The following is a 19912-nucleotide window of genomic DNA, read 5'->3' as shown; positions in this document are numbered from 1 at the left end:
GATGAGAAATAGATTGAGGAAACAATAAAGTATGTTTGTGTAGGTGCCTTGTTTAGATTAAGGAGAAGGATGCGTGCTAAAGGTTAAAATAGGTGCTGTCCCTTAGTCTGTTGGTTCTAAGGGGCTGTTAAAGTAGAGGTATTGATTTTGATAATAGGGTGAGACAAGCCATGATTCTGTGAGATGAGTCTCATTAGCAGGCCTCATCCTTTTGTGGGGGGAGGGAAACGACCAACCATCTGAACATCTTAGACCAGGTTTTCATAAGCGTTAAGAGTGAAAACAGATCTTAAGGTCAGAAAAGTTTTGGGAAACAGTGGAAAAGACAGTTTTCTTTATTGCAAGACTCCTTAGGGCCTTTGATATGCTCATGAGTACCACATCGCTCCAAATGAGCCATGTACCATAGTGGTAGTTTCCAAAATGACAACACATCAACATATCTACCAACAATTTGTTTCTCATAATATCTTGGGAATCTAGATTATCAAAGAAGATAAAATATTGCTTTAGAATTTACATCTCTTGATGTCGTTATTTGTTTCACTGGTTTATTTCTGATTACTCTTTCAGGTGTCTTCCTGTTGCCTCTTCTCTTCCTGTCCTTCTCTGCTCTCCCCACCTCTCCCATCCCTTCTTTTTTTTCTTAAAATTGTATTTTATTGATTATGCTATTACAGTTGTCCTGATTTTCCCCCATTTGCCACCCTCCACCCAGCACCCCCTACTCCCTCAGGCAATCCCCCCACCATTGTTCATCTCCATGGGTCATGTGTATAAGCTCTTTGGCTACTACATTTCCTATTCTGTACTTTACATCCACATGGCTATTCTGTAACTACCTATTTGTACTTCTTAATCCCCTCACCTCTTCACCCATTCTCCCTCTCCCCTCCTATCCTTCAACCATTTGGTAACTAACTTCTTTTCTCTTTCTGCTTTAAAGAGTCTCTCTTTCTTTATCTTTAACCTTTGGCCTTCTAATTATGATTTGTCTTGGAGCAGGCCTCTTTGCATCCATTAAAATTGGGACTCTGTCCTTCCTGGACTTGCATGTCTATTTTCTTCACCAAATTAGAGAAGTTTTTTTCTATTTTATTTTATTTTATTTTATTTTATGACTTTATTTATTTTTAGAGAGAGGAAGGGAGGGAGAAAGAGAAGAAGGGAAACATCAATGTGTGGTTGTCTCTCATGCGTCCCCCTACTGGGGACCTGGCCCGCAACCCAGGCATGTGCCCTGACTAGAAATCGAACCAGGGACCCTTTGGTTGGCAGGCTGACATTCAATTCACTGAGCCACACCAGCCAGAGCTCTTTCACTAATTTTTTTAGATAAATTTCCAATTTCTTGCTCTTTCTCTTGTCCTTCTGTCACCCCTATAATGCAAATGTTGAACCTATTGAAGTTGTCCCAGAGGCTGTTTATATTATCCTCATTTTTTGGATTCTTTCGTCTTCTTGCTATTCTGATTGGTTGTTTCTTGCGTCCTCCTGTTCCAAATCATTAATTTCATTCTCAACTTTATCCACTCTCCTGTTGTTTCCCTGTAAATTGTTCTTTATTTCAATTAGTGTATCCTTTGTTTCTGATTGGGTCTTTATTATGCTGCTGAGGTCTTCACAATTTCCTTGAGCATCCTTGTAACCAGTGTTTTGAACTTTCATCTGATAGACTGCTTATCTCTGTTTTGTTTAGCGCTTTTTCTGGAGTTTTGATTCATTCTTTCATTTGGGCCATGTTTCTTTGCCTCTTCATTTTGGCAGCTTCCCTGTGTTTGTTACTAATAGGTAGAGCTGCTTTGACTCTGTGTCTTGGTAGTGTGCTCTAATATAGTAGGTGTCCTGTTGGGTCCAGTGGCACAGCCTCCCCTATCACCCAAGCTGATTCCTTGAGGTACACCCTTTGTGTAGGCTGAGTACACCCTCCTCTTGTAATAGAGACTTGGTTGCTCTTGGCAGATCAATGGGGGGGATTTACCCAGGCCATGTCAGTTACAAGGACTGGTTGTGACCACTGACCAGCAATGCCTGTCCTCCGTGAAAGATCGGCTGTGCAGAGGTAGGGTGGTGGTGCTACAATGTGGTGTGTAGCTATTCATAGGGTGTGCAGGCCCTGGGGTTCCCTGGGTAGTGCAGGCAAAGGTCAGCTCCCACCTGTGTTTTGCCCAGGGCACCCTCCCTGAGTTGTAAAGCAATCTGAGAGGGCTACTACTTGTGGTGGGTTTGGACATTTCCAGGCAAAACCAAGCTGTGAATCTAATCTAGCTGCTGCTAGGGCTCATTAAAGCCAGCTATTGCTTGTTTGATAGGATTTTGGAGCCAAGACCAGCCATTCTTATGTACAAGCAGCTTGGGTGGGCCTGTAAGTTGGGTGGGGCGGAGCCTCCTGAGGATCTCCAAGGTGGGTCAAACAGTGTTAGCCAGGTTGATGAAGTCTCAGATATAGCTCATGGGCTCTGTAGGGGAGGGTTTAGTGAAGTGAAAAAGGCCTCTGCTTGCCTTGATGCCAGACACTTCAGCTTTTCCCTGTATGCCACTGGTGTCTTTCAAGCTGCTACCCAAGTGCTGGAGATCAGAAGGAGTGAGTCTGAGTAGGTGAGTCCATGTGTGGGTTCTTTAAGAGGAATGGCTTGGGCCTCCAAGAAGTTTCTTCCACTGACTCAGTCCCAGCTGGTTTTTGCAGCCAGAGCTTGTGGGGATTTATCTTCCTGGCACTGGAATCCAGGGCTGGAGGGCCCTGGTGTGGGTCTGGGACTCCCTATTTCTGAGATATCCCTCCAGAATTTTTATCCATGTGGGTGTGGGACCAGCCTGTTCCATGTCTGCTCCCCTCCTACCAGTCTGGATGGATGTGGTTTCTTTAATTCCATAGTTGTTGTTAGACTTCCATTTAGCTTGATTTCTGACTTTCCTGAATGATGGTTCTTCTATATGTTAGTTGTAATTTTGATGTGGCTATGCAAAGAGGTGAGCCATGTCTGCCTATGCCACCATCTTGGCTGAAAGTCTCCCCTTGCCTCTTGTTGTCCCTTTTCTCCCTTCCTCTCTCCTTCTCTTCCCTTTAATCCTTTCATGGTTGTCATTGTCTTTCTTATCTCTTTTGTCTCATCTTGCCACCATAGGTCTGCTCTTTCTCCTTTCTGTCATTTGAAAGAATATGGAGCCTTGTCTAATACCCAGTTTCATCAAGCCATCAAATATTTGGTGTGCGATATATTTTAGGAAGCACGCCATCACTACCACTCCCTCCTTGCTGTTCTCGTTTCTGACTGCCCGCCTTTGTTAGGCTTTCCTCTGCCCTCTGTCTATCCAGTTAGCCCTTCCTTTGCCATCATGTTCTTTAGCCTTGATCTTTGCATGTGCTTGCTTCTAACCATAATAGATCACTTTGCTTTCTGGGCGCTCTATACAACCGAAGTCTTTGCCTGAAGCTTTCAGTTGGGCATTTGTCTATGATCTGCCTTAAATTGTTTAAAAGGCATATTTATTTTTGGTCTCTCACACACAGAAAAGCAGAGAGCATGTTTTTTCTTTCCTGTACCTTTGCTGCCTGGCACGTGGCTGAATGAGCAGAGACACTAGCTGGGAGGTTCCTCAGGCTCGGACAGTGGTTGCCCTATTGATGGGAAGGGCAGATGTGCCTGCCCTGGCTAGCCAGGCGGGAAATATTCAATGAGTAATTGAATCTTTATTTTTGTATGCCCTCTGGTCAATGGCAATATTTCTTTTGCATTAATTCTTCAAAAACTATGAAGAGGGTAAGTGTGGTTAATGGGGAAACATCTAAAGCCCAGATGCACATTTACTGACTAGGGAAGTAGGAAACAACATTTGCCTTCCTGGCTGGTCGTGAACTAGCTCAGGATTGACTTTTTAAGAAGCTGAACTTTAGGTATGACCTTTTCTGTGGGCCATCCAATGTTTCTGTGAATTGATGATAATATTGATTTGAAAAAAATGAAACAGGTTTAATTAGGAAAATGCTTTGTCTCTTTTTAAAATCAACTTAATTGATCCCTGACTGGTGTAGCTCAGTTGGTTAGGCATTGTCCCACAAGGCAAAAGGTTGCTGGTTTGATTCCCAGTCAGGGCACAAGCGCAAGTTGTGGGCCCAGTCCCTGGTTGGGGGCATGCAAGAAGCAACCTGTCAATGTTTCTCACACACACTGATGTTTCTTCCCCTTCCTTTTTCCCTTCTTTCCCCCGCTCTAAAAATAAATAAATAAATAAATAAATGTTTTTTAAAAAATAAAATCGACTTAATTGAGCTATAACTTACATACAATAAATTGCATGCTCTTGAAGTGTATGTCATGATAATTTTGACAAAGATATGCGTTTTCATAATTACCCTAAGAATCAGAATATAGATAATGTACTGTCCAAAATGGTGGCCACTAATCACATTGTGGCTATTTAAATTAAAACTAAAATTAAAAACATTTCCTCAGTTGTACTATTCACATTTCAAGTGCTCAATAGCCGCACGTGACTATTGCTTATTGTCTTGGATAACGCAAATAATGAAATAATTCCATCATATACAGCACTGATATAAAACATATCCATCACACCAAAAACTCTCTTTGTGCTCTTTTCCACATATTTTCCAACTTGCACCCCTGACATCAGGAAATCACTGATTTGGTTTCTGATACTACAGATTAGATTTCTGTTTTCTAGAGTTTCATATATATGTATTCTTTTTTTTTGCCTGGCTTTTCCACAGCAGAGTGTTTCTAAGGTTGATCCATTCATGCTCTTACCTGTAAAATTAGTTCACTCCTTTCTATTTCTGAATAGTGGTCATTGTATCAGTAGACCACAATTTATTTAGTCACTCACCTGTTGATGCCATTAGGGTTGTTTCCATTTGAGAGGATGATGAATGAAGCAGTTAGTTTTTTATTTAGACATATATTTTTACTTCTCTTGGGTAAATACCCATGATTGGAATTGCTGATTTATATGGTAAGTATATGTTTAACTTTATGGGATTGCCAAGCTATTTTCCAAAATGGTTGTACCATTTTACATTCCTATCAGCAATGCAGGGAGTTCCAGTTGTTCCATCCTCCCCAGTTATTACTGACGTTTTTAAATTTGTTCTATTAATTACTGAGAGAGAAATATCTAAATCTCCACCTACAATTTTAAACTTTCCATTTCCGTTTTCAGTTATATTAGTTTTTGCTTCATGTATTTTTAAATTTTATAATACAGTGCATACACATTTAGGAATGTTTTGTCTTCCTTATGAGTTGACCATTTTTATCATGAAATACCCTTCATTGCCCCTCTTCTGAATTCTAATTTGTCTGCTAATATAGTCACTCCAGCTTTTTGTGTCTTTAATTAGAATGTTCATGATACATTTCTTCCTATCCTTTTGCTTTTAACATACCTGCATATTTTTATTTGAAATGGGTGCCTTTTAAAAAGCATATAATTTAGTCTTGCTTTAAAAAACAAATCCAGCCTGAGAATATCTGATTTTTAACTGGGTTTTTCTAGACCATTTCCTAAAAAAAAAAAAAAATTAACAAAGAATAAACTGTATGTATTTTTCCAATTTGATGAGTTCTGACATGCATATACCTGTGAAACCATCACCACATCATTCCCCAAAGCTTCCCTGAGCTCCTTCATGATCCATTTTTCCCACCAGTGTTCTTCCCAGGCAATCACTGATCTGCTTTCTGTCGCCATGGTTTGCATTTCCTAGAATTTTGCATAAATGAAGATGTACCACATGTACTCTTTTTTGGTCTATCTTCTTTTATGCATCATGGTTTTGAAATTCTTTCATAATTTGTTTCATTTTTCTGGTTCCCTTTTATTTCTGTGTAGTATTCCATTGTGTGGATATGTCACATAGATGTACACTTGGGTTGTTTCTAGCTTGACTATTAATGATTCTTATACAAGTCTTTGTATGAACATATGCTTTTATTTCTTCTGGGCACATACCTAAGAGAGGAATTGCTAGGGCATTTGGTAGGCATTGATTTAATTTTTAAAGAATCTACCAATTTTCAAAGTGTTTGTACCCTTTTACATTCTTGCCAGCAATGTATGAGAGCTCCATTGTCCCCCCTTTCTCATCAACCGTTGGTACGGCTTGTCTTTTTAATTTTAGTGATCCTGTTTGGTATGTTTATATTTCATTTACTTATTGTTCATACACATTTTTTGTAAAGTTTCTGTTCAAAATTTTTGCTCAGTTAAAAAAATTTAGTTGTCTTCTTATTCTGATACATACTCTTGGCTGATGGATGTGGTATAAATATTTTCTCCTTGTCTATGCCTCTTTTGTTTTCTTAATGGTTTCCTTAAGAGAGTAAAAGCTTTTAATTTTGATGAAGTTTAAATTATCAGTTTTATGATTTATACTTTTTGTGTTCTTTTTAAGGAAACTTTGTCTACTTACACATTTTCTCCTTTGTTTACTTCTAGAAGTATTACAGTGCTAAGTTTTACATTTAGGTCTATGATCTCTTTGAGTTAATTTCTGTGTAGGGCATAATGTAAGTGTTCATTTTTCCCCCCATTGAGAGATCTAGTTGTTCCAGCATTATTTTTTTCAAAGGACTTTCCATTCCCCATTGCAGTGCCGTTGCACTTTTGTTGAAAAATCAATTAATGTTTATAGATGTGGGCAGGTGATACAAGGTATATTCAAATACTTTACAAATCCTAGTAAGATAACTTAGTGAAAGAGCAGTCTAAGCATTAAAAATAATTTAGGTAGCTATGAATCTTTTTTCATCAAATATAGTTTTCTTTCATTTTTTTCTTTATGTCTGTTCCAGAATGAATGGAACAATTTCCTTTGATTCTGAAACCACACAAATGGCAGCACCCATATGATAGCAGAAATATCTTACCCATTACTTAAAGTTACAGGCTTGCTGGTGAAAAGAAGCCTTGTTCCAGATACTTGGGTTTGGTAATGTTCACAGATTCCAGAATTTTCTTCAAATGCAAATATACTCTGAAGTGACACAAAATTTAAAAATACACAACTGGATTTTCCTAAAAAAATCCAGACCTATAATATTGATAAATTGACTTTCGGTATTAGGAGTGCCAAATTCTGTGATAAGGAAAGAAACGTGGGAAAGAAAGCCCAGTGGCTATGAAAACACAGATCTAAAAAATTTAATGATTTAAAGTAGCCTCTACATACAACATAACAAAGAGTAATACAGATTGAAAATTTTGGTTTTAAAACTGAAATGTCATCACTTAGAACAAGTCCATCACATCCTAAGAAATACACATTTTATAATGAAATCTACAAGGACACACTTCTCAACTTTTCAAGTGTTGTTGATTTACAGTAATCCCCTTCCTCCCAGCACATTTAAGTGTCATATAACAATACAACCTTTAATCTTCCTTTGGCAGCACAGAACTTTCAGAACTGTAATAGCAGTTGTTTTGAAAAGCACCTTGTATGGCAAGTTTCACTGGTGTTTTATCATAGTGAGATCATTCATTCTCCTCTTGAAATCCTGTCCTATTCCAATGGCTTGGATGTTTAAAATGCAAGCTTAATTCAGTCAAAGCATATACTGCAAATAAAAATATTTTCAGATAGGCTGGGATAAAATCATTAAATAAGAACTGGGTTGAAAGACCACAGATAGTATGATTCTTGACTTGGTCATATGTGAATACATTTTCTCACCAGGCAGGAAGTATTTTATTTGCCGCATGATTAATCAGGTGGCTTGTGGTGTGTCTGTGCTGTGTCATCCCCAGCAGGTGCAAGGGGACAGACAATGGAATGGATGCTGTGCTGAGCAGTGAGATGGTGATGGGCTGTGAACAGAAGACTGTTGGCCAGACAGTTGTAAAGATAGATTGGCTCAAATAGCTACTCTAAGTGTCAAGTGTGCTTGTGCATGTTTTATGGATGGTGCAAGATCAAGCTATAAATTCTCTTAGAGTAGGACATAGCCTCGTGGCTCTAAAGTTCAGGTGACCAAGAAACTGATCAGTTTCCCTCAGGTAATGGGAGTGGGATAGTAGCATCTAAGTGGATGCTGAGAGTCAGAAAGGCCTCTAAGTATACCTGGCAGATGAAATTATCCTTCTTTTTGTGGATGATTATAGTTTGATACGTCTTTATAAATTCCTGATGCATATAACATGGTGTTCACAAATCTGAAAACACCATTTGGAAAATCTCATGGCCAAATCATTTAAAAATACAGACAATTAAATAGCCCTGGGGAAGCACATGCTCTCCTTTCATTGTGATGCCCTCTCCATGTCAAAACAACCCAGTCCTAGACTGGAGACTTGGCTTCTTAACATATGTGTCTCTTCTCTCTCCAGCGCCTAAAATATAGGAGCTGATATCAACGTAGACTTTCTGAAACTTTTTCTGAAAGGTGGCTTTTTCAACCATAAGTGAGACATTTTGTAATATGTACCTAAGATAGTCAATTTTGGAAGGAGTTTCAAAACAAGGACAAGTTATACCATGCCTTGTTATTTGGGAAATGAACACTTGCAAATATACTCTGCTTCCCAGAGGTGGAAGTGACAGACTCAATAAATTGCAAGTATATGTAGAGCAATATTACAACCAGCTGGTATGTTTTCTTTAAAAAAAAAAAAATGCAGCATTAAGATGTGTTTACTAAGGTGCTTCTTATTTCATGTTTTTTAATGGAATGTATCAGACAAACATCTACACAAACATGAATACACAAGCACACATACGCAAGTGGACAAGTTTCTGTACAGTTAATGTCTTGGATGCGTATGTGTGTACACAAAAACCACACAGAGAAAAAAAGTCTACTTCTAACTCCCTGAATGTCTGAATGTTGACTAACTCATAAAATGTTAAAATATTTCAATTTCATATAAAATATATACAAAAATAGATTAACATTTACAAAAACCAGATAGTATTTCCAGTTTTCCTTAGTGACCCACTCAGTCCCCTCTTCCTTTTTCTCCTCTCAGAACGTGGCCATCTCCAGCAAAGAGCGCTTGAATAGCTGCGCGTTCCTGGACAAGTCCGTCACTTGGTGTACCATTTCTTGTAGGGCGGTGGTGCTGGGGTAATGGAGGGCGGCCATCTTGGTCGCCATAACTATAGTCTTGAGCTGTTCGCAGAGCTGGTTGCTGGAGTTCATCACTTTGTTGCGAATGTCCTGGGCGGCAACCTGCCTTGTCAGCGTGTCTCCAATGAACACGAGTTTGTGTGCGCTTAGAATGACAAACTTGCTGTGCGCCACAAAGATCCGTGGGGGCTGGGCTGAGCTGACGCAGCTGAAGAGAGCATCAATCGCATTGAGAAGGGAAATGTAATGGGTCTCACACTGGTCATAGTAGAAGCAAAGCAACTGCCTGTCCTGAGCGCCCACGCTGCTGTTTGTGGTCGGGAGGTTTTGCGAGGGCTTCCACTTTGAAATGTCGTTTTCCACGGGTTTTGTAATTTCTTGTTCCAACAACTGGAACTGGCTTAGCTACAAGGAAAGGAAAATAAAGATTTCATTAAGGGTAGGGTAGTGTGCTGTAATGAAAATTAACCAGGGCTTGGAGTTAAAAGATCAAGATTTTAATCCCAGGTGCTTATTAGATGTGAGGCCTTGGTCATGTTGCCTTGCTTTCCTAAGCTATAAAATGTAGAAGTTGAGAAACATCATCCCTAAGAAATCCTCCAGCTCTGACTTTCTATTATTGGATGATTGGCTTGCTCTGCCCTTAGACTGGAAGGGAGCATAGGGTTTAAACCCAGCTCTGTTACCTATGCTTTTATGAAAGTTAAATGAGTTAATATTTACAAAATGCTTAAAATGGTGTTTGGAATATTGTAGGCTCTATGTAAATGTTTATTAAATGTTGAGTGGTGCAAGGGAAACATCAAATGTAGGGATCTTTTTGTCAAGTAAATCAATGTCAGTTTGCTTCTTCTGGAGGAAAGTCTTGACTCTGTTCTTCAAGATGATTAGATAAATGTCAATCCATGTCCTGTTTCTTGGTATAAATGACAACCCATGACCCCATTGCTTAGTATAAATGACAATCCATGACCGATTCCTACACTTTTTGCCCAGATTTATAAATGCTATTATCCAGCACTACAAGGAGCACTAGTGCATATAACTATATATGTGCACTGTGGAAAAGAACATCTCTAAGGTAATCTGAATGCTAACTGTTCATCGTATCAGCTCCAGAGTTAAAAGCAAAGGATGTTGCACAGAGTCAGACTCAATGAGTGTAGCTTTCTTCTTCTCTCATTACTGCACCCAGGTTGTATATTTTTTAAATTGCAATGATAATAACTTCTAACTATACCACCAAATCTTGAGAGAGACTATTTTGCAGTAAGGATTATCTGTAACCTCAGTCTAGGACCCAGTCAATCTTTCACCCTGAAATAGGGCTGAGTCAGAGCGGGGATAAACTCACTCATTTCCTTCCCCAAGAAATGCACAGTGAGCTTTACATTTCTACAGAATCTGTTTTTTTCTTAGGAATTACTATGGTTTCAATAAGTTACCTAAAGCTCTGCAGTCTTATCTTGCCAAAGGTTAAAGCAAACATAAATAGAAACAAGGTGATGCTTCAATATCCTGAGTTAATCCTTTTGCAAATATGTTCATAAATATGTCATTTTGTTAGATAGAGGGGTGAGAGATTTTCTAATTTTATAGAGAAGTAACTTGAGTCCATGGAGGTTAAATGACTTGTGTAAGGGCACACAATTGGTTAATCAGAAAATAAGGATGAGAACTGTGGTTTCCTGAGTGCAGCACGCCATTTCATGTCTCTATGTACCGTTTTATTTCATCTTTAAAAAAAAGGGTTATAAATCCTCAATAAATGTCTCTTTATTTTTATGCCCTTGCACTAGCAATACCCATCAACATCTGCTCCACTGAAGCTCAACTTTTGAATAATCTGCCCTGCCCAAAGTTCTTAGTAAATGGACTTGGATATATTTAAAAAATATTGGATCCTGCCCTCCTACCCTTAGATTTGATCAAAAACAGCCAAGCCAAAGGCTTATATTGTAGGGAGAGATAGGTAAGTAGATAGATATATCGATAGATAGAGATGGCCAAATCAGATTCTTTTTTTAGGAATTTAATGAGCCACTGAAGGGCTTGACTATCAGCTGAGGAAGCTGAGATGAAAAGCCATCTATAGAAAGGGCTTGAGTGGCCAAGTCAGTAGATTAGCAGAGGAAACTGTAAGAAAATAGAGAAGGAAGCAGATTTAGAGAGAAGCAAAGGAAGTATGAGAAGGAGAACAAATTTACAGTTCTAGTTCTCATTGGACTTGGCTACATCTTCATTTTCTCCTCCTGAATTTCCCTACTATGGCCTTCCTATAGAACCTATTTCCTTGGGTTGGCTTGAGTAGGTCTTGCTCATTGAGATCAACAGACTTAACTCAAGAAGTCCTAATATGTTAGGTGTACAGGCTCAGCCTGGAAAGATTGCTGTTTGGATATAATCCAGGTACACCAGCTGGATTACTAAAATCATAAACCTTCTCTTTGTTCTTACCCCCTATTATATGCCTTGGAGCTTATTTATACCAAAGTGTGCTGGAAGGATAAAAATCATGATCTTTTGAAGTTATACCTTTCTTATTAAGCAGGAAATCTTTTCAATACCAAGTGGTTTCTGTTCTGATTGAACTTACCTGATGATGTTCCAGCTGCAGCTTGTTCTGTTTGATGATATTTTCTTTTTCCAACAGCTCTTTCTGTTGCCTTTCAAACTCCTCTTTACCCTATTATTTTTCAACATAAAGAAAACATTACATCACCACTATGATTCACTTGTGCTAACAATTTCATTGACAAATGTGTAAATACTATTTCATTTTCCACTGCCTTGGTAATTTCCCGCATGCCCGGTTAGACCCTGTGAATCCCAGACAGGGATGACGTGCTTCTCGGCCAGACTTCCAGAGTCACTGTGTATGTTAGGGCGGTAAACTAAAACCCATTTCTATGTAGGGTACCGCCTTCTCTGTTCCACTTGACCATTTTTGGAGAGCTATCCATGACCCCCTTCAAGCCTCCTTACCCAGTGCTATTTCTCAGGTTTCTTTTCTAATAGATTATATGCAAACCCATTGACCTCCTAACCCAGGTTTAAATGTGGTCCATATTGCACTTCTAGTTTCTTTGAATCATCTACAACTCCACGCCATAATAATATTTCTCAATATGCAGAGCTGGACAACCAGTCCTTTCCTCAGCACTAGGTGTGGCTCATTGCTTCTTTCCCTAGTCTCTTGTACTCAAGGGAATTGTAGTTAAATAGTTCTCAGGATAATCTCTGGTTCTTAACCAAATGAAAAGAATGGCGGAATAAGATATTAAGCCAAATTCTAAATAATGGATCTTGGTAGAATGCTTTAATCCACCAAAACGAAAGGGCAAGTTGTCAGGATTCCAGGTCAACTTGGTGGATTTGCTACCCATAGGAAGAACTGTTACCGCTCAGTTTTCCATATTCAGGGTAAGTTCTAGGTCAATTGGGAAATAGCTAGTGGTTTTCAAGTCTGAGCTGATAGGACCTTAGAAATTCTCTAGTGCAGAAGCTTTTAATGATTTTTTTAACAGTTAATCTGCTCTCACTTAAAAAAAAAATTGTCATGTGGAACTATATCATAAAATGCAAATGAAAGTGGAGTTGGTATGATCACCCAAGGACCCACAATCCTACCTGGGGAATCTCTTCCATCAATGGGATCTAATACAACCCTGTGTGTCATTCATTTTCTAAACGAGGATATTAAGAATCAGGGAGGTTACATAAGTTGGTCACATAATTAGGGTCAGAGAAATGTCTCAGGCTGAGGACTCTGGACATTCAGGCCAGTGTTCTTTCTCCTGTATTGCCTCCAATTAGTGACCCACTAGGACTAACACTAATCATGTTTTCTCCTCTGGTAGTCCAACCTACCAGCTTCACAGGCCTTGGTTCTGGGCTCCCTGAATGTGAATATAGGTGCTTTAGGAGTCTGGTTTCTTTACCTGTAGGTGGACATAGTCATAATCATCCATCCAGCTCCTTTCAGAGCCATCACTACTGCTACAGTCAGCTATAGGCTGATCCTTGCCCAGACTTGGGGGCACTGTCTTGTTGAGGGCTTGGGCCTTGTGGTCTCCAGGATGCAGCAGCTGCATCTGGGATCCAGTGTGGGGGTACTCAGTAGAGTTCATGATGCTCTCAGGTCCATTCTTCACCTGCAAGCTGCCAGGGCCTGGTCTGAATAGTGCCTCTGCGTTGGTGTTGATGGTTGTGGTGAGCTGCTTGGCATCATCAGGCACTGTCTTTGCCACCATGACAAACCGGTCCAGATCATCACACTTGTTTTGGGGCTTGTTGATGGCCAGGACATTGAGGGACCAGCTACACTCATTTAAGTCGTGGCTGGTTTGGCTCAGAATCTGGTGGGAGTCTTCCACTCTCTGGAGCTCCCGCTTCATTTTGTTGTAGAGGATGAGCTCTGGGAGGCAGGAAGCATTTGCTACAGCTCCCTTGGCAAAATGGAGATAGTCCCTCAGGAGCAGCTCCACCTTGTCCACTGCAGTGCGTATCTCATTGATGTGTCGTTCCATGTATCCGTAACACCGCCAGTCCGTGGTGGTGACTAGTGCCATTAGGTTGGAGACGCCCATCTCCAGGGTCTGCTGGAGCCGATGAAGTCTCTCAATGGCTGTGTCTGGATCCAGCAAGAGCCTTTTGTCCTGAGATGGAGAAGCTGACAGTGAAGACTCTTTTGAGGTGGTGGAAGATGTGGACATATTACTCCTGGTGCTGCCTGTACTGGAGAAAGATAATCGGTTGATTCCATCTACCACATCCTGAGAGCTTTTGGCATCAGCTGGGTTGTGCAGAGGGACATCATAAACACCATTTCTATCTTCAGGGTTTGCTTTCTCACTGATTTCTGCTGGTGGTTCCAGAAACTGAATCCCTCGTGGGACATCATATGCGTCATTCTGAGTGCCTACCAACGGTCCCAGCTGTGGGGGTGGGTGTTTCAAGGAAATGCTTTGGTGTCTTTGTGCCACCAGTTCAGCAGCTCCTGAAGCATCAGAGTTATATTTCATGGGAAGGTCATTCCCCACCAGCTTGGTGCTAGTTGGGGGGATGTCATATACACCCTCAGGTCTGACATCTGGCCTTCCAGCTTGTCTCATTGGAGGAGGGAAATCATATTCTTTTTCCCTGAGCCCTGCTTCATCTCGGCAAGCAGAGGGTGGAATGGCATATACCTGGAAAATAAGTACAAACAGAAGCTAATATCTGTCAAGTTGGCTCCAGTTATCATGTGGAAACAACTGTATATTAAAATGAAGGCCTGGATTCTCAGTCCTGTTCCTTGCCTCTTCTTCCACCTCCACTCACTAATGAGAGGTATTTTCAAGGCTCTGCTCTGTTCTCACTTCCTCCATCCTTTGACAAGTACATCCTTCCCCTGGCCCCAGTGCTACCTGTTATGTGGACCCTCCTGGCTAAGTGGCTCTCCCTAGGTCCCAGTCCCACATTTCTGACTGTCTCCTGGGTATCTTTCCTTAGAGGATTCAGGTTGAGAGGCAGAGTATGCATTAACACACTGCACTAGGTGTCAGAAAACCTAAGGTCTCTCCCCGGATCTCCCAGCTGTGTGATACTTAATGAGCCACTTAAATGAAGTTCTGAGACATGCTTCCCTTATCTGTAAAATAAGGATAACTATACTTCTTATATAGGCCTCCTCCTGAGGGTGACAGAGTGAATCAAATTCATTAACACATATACACGGACTGAATAAGCTGTAACACCCTGTATATGTATGAGATATATTAGTTGCTTGCCAAACTGAATGAATGATTTTTACCTTCATTTTTTTTCACTGGAGGGCCCTAAATGTAGAATCCCTAGGGTTACCTTTTTTTAATAATTGTTTCTTCTCATTTATTTACCTGTGTCCTCCTTTCTCTGTGGGCTCCATGAGAGCAGGGACCATGCTTATGTATTTCTTTTAATTAAATTTATTATGGTGACATTGAATAATAGGACCACATAGGTTTCAAGTGTACATTTCTATGATACAAGATCTGCATAGTGCATTGTGTGCTCACCACCCAAAGTCAAACCATCTTCTGTTAGTATATATTGGGCCTCCTCCACATCCTCCAACCCGCTTCCCTCTAGTAACCACCACACTATGTCCATGAGTTTCAGTTTTATATTCCCTATTATCAGTGAAATCATATGGTTCTGAGTTATCTTTAATTATTTGCCTTCTCTTCCTGCCTCTTTATCTCTCATTCCTTTACTTTCTCACAGACTAGTTTTTCCCCTTTGGTCTGTCCTTCCTGTTTTATCCCAGTAAATACACACACACACACACACACACACACACACACACACACACACACACGTGCTTTTTTTGCTGCTCTGCAGGAACTCACTTACCCCTTTAGTAGGAGGGATATCATAGACTCCTTGAGGTCTCATCTCTCCCACTGGAACTGAAAACACAGGGCCTTTCACTGATGATGGAGGGATGTCATATACCTTAAAAAGAAATACCAGAGTTACCCAGAATAGAAATGTTTTACATTTGTCATTTTTTATGTTATTAAGCTTTTAATTATGGATTTATTTACCAGCATTATGTCCTTACTCTTTGACAGCATTCTATATAATATGGTTGGTGAAGTTTTTCTTTTTAAATTTATTATTTTTTGACTTATCCTGAATATAAAATTGATCTTAAGTGAAATGGCTACACTCTCTTAAAATACACTCTGTACTTTAAACTGTAGTTAAAATTATATACTTTCTGAAATAAAATGATAAAGCGATAAGCAACAAAAAGCTTTGTCAGATAAAAGCCTAGGATTTCCTGAAAAAGCAAATCCAGAAAATGTAATTTAAATCACATTGGCTACAATGGCTCCTGAATAGACAAATCAAGCTTCACATGAGGTATACATAATTTGTACTTTTCCTCTGTAGCCTTGAAGGAATGCCACCGGAAGCGCTCCTGTCCTCTGGGGATCATGGTCCTGATACGTACCCCTTGAGTGGTATGGGAAGGAGGGATATCGTAGACGTCCTTTTGGTGTCTCGATGGGTACTCATATACATAGCCGTGGCCTGTCCTCAGTGGGGTTATGACCTGTGGACAAGAAGACATGCAGGTATAAACTTCCGAGTCCAAGTCCTGAGTAACTCTCCTAGCCTTCTCATCAGATACTCCTCCCTCATCTCCCTCATCAAAAGAAAGAAAAAGTCCAAAGAAATAGGGAAGAGAGAAAAGGAAGGAGACAAGGGGATACCAGGTCAGTAAACTTTTAAATCCCTCTTGAATCCCGATGAAGAACAAGTACCTGAAATATCTCTATCCCCATTCCCCATGGTAGCAAAATCCTCTCACAGTTGGTCAAATGAAGTCTCAATTCACAAAATGTACTTCTAGGGAGAATCACTTTTACATTCTGATTGTCCTAGATCATTGCTTTGGAGCATCAAAAGCCCAGCATAATGGAAAAAAAAAAATGTTAACGTTCCAAAACTATCTGTAAAGTGAATAAAGCAAATAGAGTTCAGCCACTTAAAATTCCTCTCATACCTTCCCCAGGATGCCTCTTCATCTGACATTATCATGATTACATCTAAAATTCCATAGGTCACTAGAGTACTTTTATAAAGTTAAGGCTCACACCGTACTGCCCTTAGAAGCCTCCAGTAGCTTTCAATCTAACTTAGAAAACAAATGAAATACTGAGTCAGGGAGTCCCCAGGAACAGAGTTCAGGCCTCTAATCATTTTCCCGTTTCCACCAGGGAAGCAAGCATCCCAGACAGTACCCATGTCCAAGGGATGTCAGGAGTCAAGTACACTCATCAGAGCTCAGGCATCTGGAGCCAACGTCAATAAAACAAACCGCACCCAACAGGCTTGTGTTTTCATATCTACATACTTCATTGTGTCCTAAACACGGATAGAGAAACCATTTGAACTTAAAACTCATTTTGAAATATATTTAATCCTCCAAGGACTTCTAAATTACCAGAGTCTTGTTTCTGCCTAACCCCTATCCCCGAATGACTTGCAGAGCCCACCTCAGTATTTCCCGTGACCTTTTTGAGAAGAAATTCCTGCAAATAAGGAAGAGCTGGTTGTTCCTTAGGAGACCATCATCTTTTATCCTTTCTCTAATCTGAAAACTCTGGCGTCAGCCTGCCTACAAAACTATGTGAAAAATGCTCGTGTCTGTCGTCTCGTGCTGAAGTGGGTGGAACTCAGCCAAATGCACCAATGCTCTTCTCCCCAGGGGCCCTAAAATGCCCAAGTTCAATTTGGTTTTAAATCCCTGGTGCTTGTGGCTGATTGCTTCTTGCGATAAAGTTAAAAGAGATTAGTAAGCAGTCACCACCCCCATCAAATCTCTCCAGTGCCTGCAGTTTAATTAAGGAATCTATTGCTTTAAGGTTTGTTGGCACAGAGCATACAGAACCATTTTATCGAGTGGCTGCTATATTGTGCAGAGCGAATCGTCCTTTTTAAAGCAGGATGTCCTTTGCTCAAGAAAAACATACTCTGTTCCTAATGACCCAATATAATTGTTTTCACTGTAGTTGAGGAGAGAAATGAAGTATCTTCTCATAGTCTATCTCATCAGTTCCTCTATTTATAGCTCTCTATTTTCGTTTTTTAATAGAACACACTCACAAGGCAGCTTTTGTTCATTCTAAAAGTTTCTAAGAGTGTATTCTATACAAGGTTGCCAAGTTAGCAATAATGCTAATTGAAAAACCAAGGCTGATTATGCTAAAGGCCAGCTAAACAGCTTCATCTTTAGTTTAAGAAGGGAGGGGGCTGGGTTGTGTTGGTATCTGAAAATAACCCTTGGTGAAGTGTAAACACATGGCATGACCTCAGGAAGGTGGGGGCATGGACAAGGCCTTTCCTTTCCTTTGTGGATCTTCCCTGGCACAGCATTAATGCTACCTGGTATTTAACATCTCACTTCCTGACAAATGTCACGGAACCCCAACTTGCTCTCTCTTTCTCATTTAGAGGATGCCTGTGGTCATCTGTTTTTTAAAAAAACTTTGTATTCCAAACCAGTCATTTTCCTTGTTTATGCATTAAAAGAAACAGATGGTGAAAACCACAGGGGGATAAAGGCAACAAAATACAACCTCCCCATTTCCAGCATTCCTGACGTTACCATCTAATTCACATTGGTCCACAAATGGCATTTAAATGGGACCAGCGTTTTGCATCTGGTCAGACACATCCAGGGCATACAGCAATCCACTGTGTGACGCCTGAAAGAATGTGGAGCTGGAATCTACTTTTGGACACTCTCCTCCTCAGCCCATTGCTTGGGTCACTTTCATGCCGATTGCATGTTCCTGCCTCAGAGGAAAGTGCTGACTGTTCTGTACCTTACAAAGCATTCAGTTTTGTGGTTCATCAGGCCTTTTCTTCCTGCTTGACACAGTACACAAAAACTTTTCTACTATCCCAAGTTACTGAACCTCAGCCTACCAGGAACACCAAGGTCTAGCTCAGGGGATGTAAGTTTTGGAAGAATTCCCCTAGGCAATTGCATGGCTAGGCATCGAAGGCATTGCTACATAAAGGGCACTTTAAAACTAATTTTCTCAATGAAATCAAGTTATGTTTCTCATTTCCTTTCTCTCGGTTTGTTTTTCTTCTCTGCATTCCTTTCATTCTATGTATTTATTTATAGTTACAAGAGCTTAGATTTAGGAATGGACCAAACTGACCTCTTAGTTCATTAGTGTTGCCACAAAAAGGGGCTAAACCGCGAGATTCCTAGGGCTCTGGGCAACTGCTTTCCTCATCACCCTGGAGGAGGGCCTGCATTTTCCCAAAGTGGGTTTTCTGTCCTGATGAGGAATTGCCCTTCCTCAGATGTTAGTACCATTCTTGTCAACTAACGGAGGAGTCCAAAGGTGCACACTGAGAAGAGCTATAACACAGAGAAGAAGGGCTGACTGTAGTCATTTAGATCAGGGAGAGTCCACTAAACAAATCTCCAAGGTTGGACCCTGGCAGTGTAGGATCAAAAGTCCAGACACTGGGGTTATGTTAGTTCTCTAATGAATCAGCTTGCATAAAAACAAGCAGACACAACCTGCCCCGCCCCACACTTTGATGTGTTTGATTTACACCATTTTGAGCCTCACATCTCGGGCAGTATGAGCTGTTTTTAGAGATGCTTTAATTCCACATTTCATAATTATGAGAGCTGCGCATGCTGAAATTTTAAAGAAGAGTCTGTCTTTACGGTAGCAGCCAGGGCTAAGGAACCTGAAAACCAACCCGTGTGGGAATCAGTGAGTTGGAAGAGAGGCCTTTGGGGTCTGTCACTCGTACCTCCACATTTGGTTTGGCTGGCTTTGCACCTGGAGAGAGAACAAGGGCCTGCCGCACAGATACTTGTGGGGCTGAGCAGGTAAGAGTGAAGGGAGAGGCAAGCCGGGGTTGTGTAGCGGAGACAGAACTCACACGCTACTGAAAAGAGGCAGTCATTCCTCAGTCCAGCCAACTGCCATCCTGAAAAAACACACCCTGTGTTCCCAGATCTTTCACGTTTCAGGAGAAACCAGAAATCTGGATTTTTATGTGAACTCTTCAAAATTGGCTCAAATAGTTCAAACAGTATCTTGGCCAAATTAAACATGTCTTTTGCCCCCAGGATACCAGTCTTTGCCTTCATTCGTGTATTTCTGTCCTCTTCCTTCAGTACCTTGAGAGCCTCTGAGGGCCTGGCCCAGGAGCGCCTTACCAATTCCATGCCTTGGCAAGACTGAACTCAATTTTTTGATTCACACGCTGCCTTCACACCTCTGTGCCTTCATTCCCGCTGTGTCTTTGTC

At 40.6% G+C, this 19912-nt stretch overlaps 1 protein-coding gene across 3 annotated transcripts in view; it reads right to left on the bottom strand.

Annotated features, from left to right (window-relative positions):
* Nucleotides 1-7154: 7154 nt before the first annotated feature.
* Nucleotides 7155-19912, bottom strand: part of NEDD9 (neural precursor cell expressed, developmentally down-regulated 9) — a 117179-nt gene continuing 104421 nt past the window's right edge. For all 3 annotated transcript variants that reach the window (XM_054591897.1, XM_054591896.1, XM_054591898.1), the window contains exons 3-7: nucleotides 16072-16173; nucleotides 15465-15566; nucleotides 13031-14278; nucleotides 11686-11775; nucleotides 7155-9494 (exon numbers count right to left, since the gene is read on the bottom strand). In XM_054591897.1, the coding sequence (XP_054447872.1) occupies nucleotides 8985-9494; nucleotides 11686-11775; nucleotides 13031-14278; nucleotides 15465-15566; nucleotides 16072-16173 (2052 nt within the window). In that variant the 3' untranslated portion in view covers nucleotides 7155-8984. The remainder of the gene's footprint in view (nucleotides 9495-11685; nucleotides 11776-13030; nucleotides 14279-15464; nucleotides 15567-16071; nucleotides 16174-19912) is intronic.

Source organism: Pteronotus mesoamericanus, unplaced genomic scaffold, assembly GCF_021234165.1.
Source record: "Pteronotus mesoamericanus isolate MK-2021 breed Mesoamerican mustached bat unplaced genomic scaffold, CSHL_Meso_final scaffold_31, whole genome shotgun sequence".
Classification (NCBI taxonomy): Eukaryota; Metazoa; Chordata; class Mammalia; order Chiroptera; family Mormoopidae; genus Pteronotus; species Pteronotus mesoamericanus.
The sequence above is the reverse complement of the archived record's forward strand: the minus strand, read 5'-3'. Positions and strand labels throughout refer to the sequence as shown.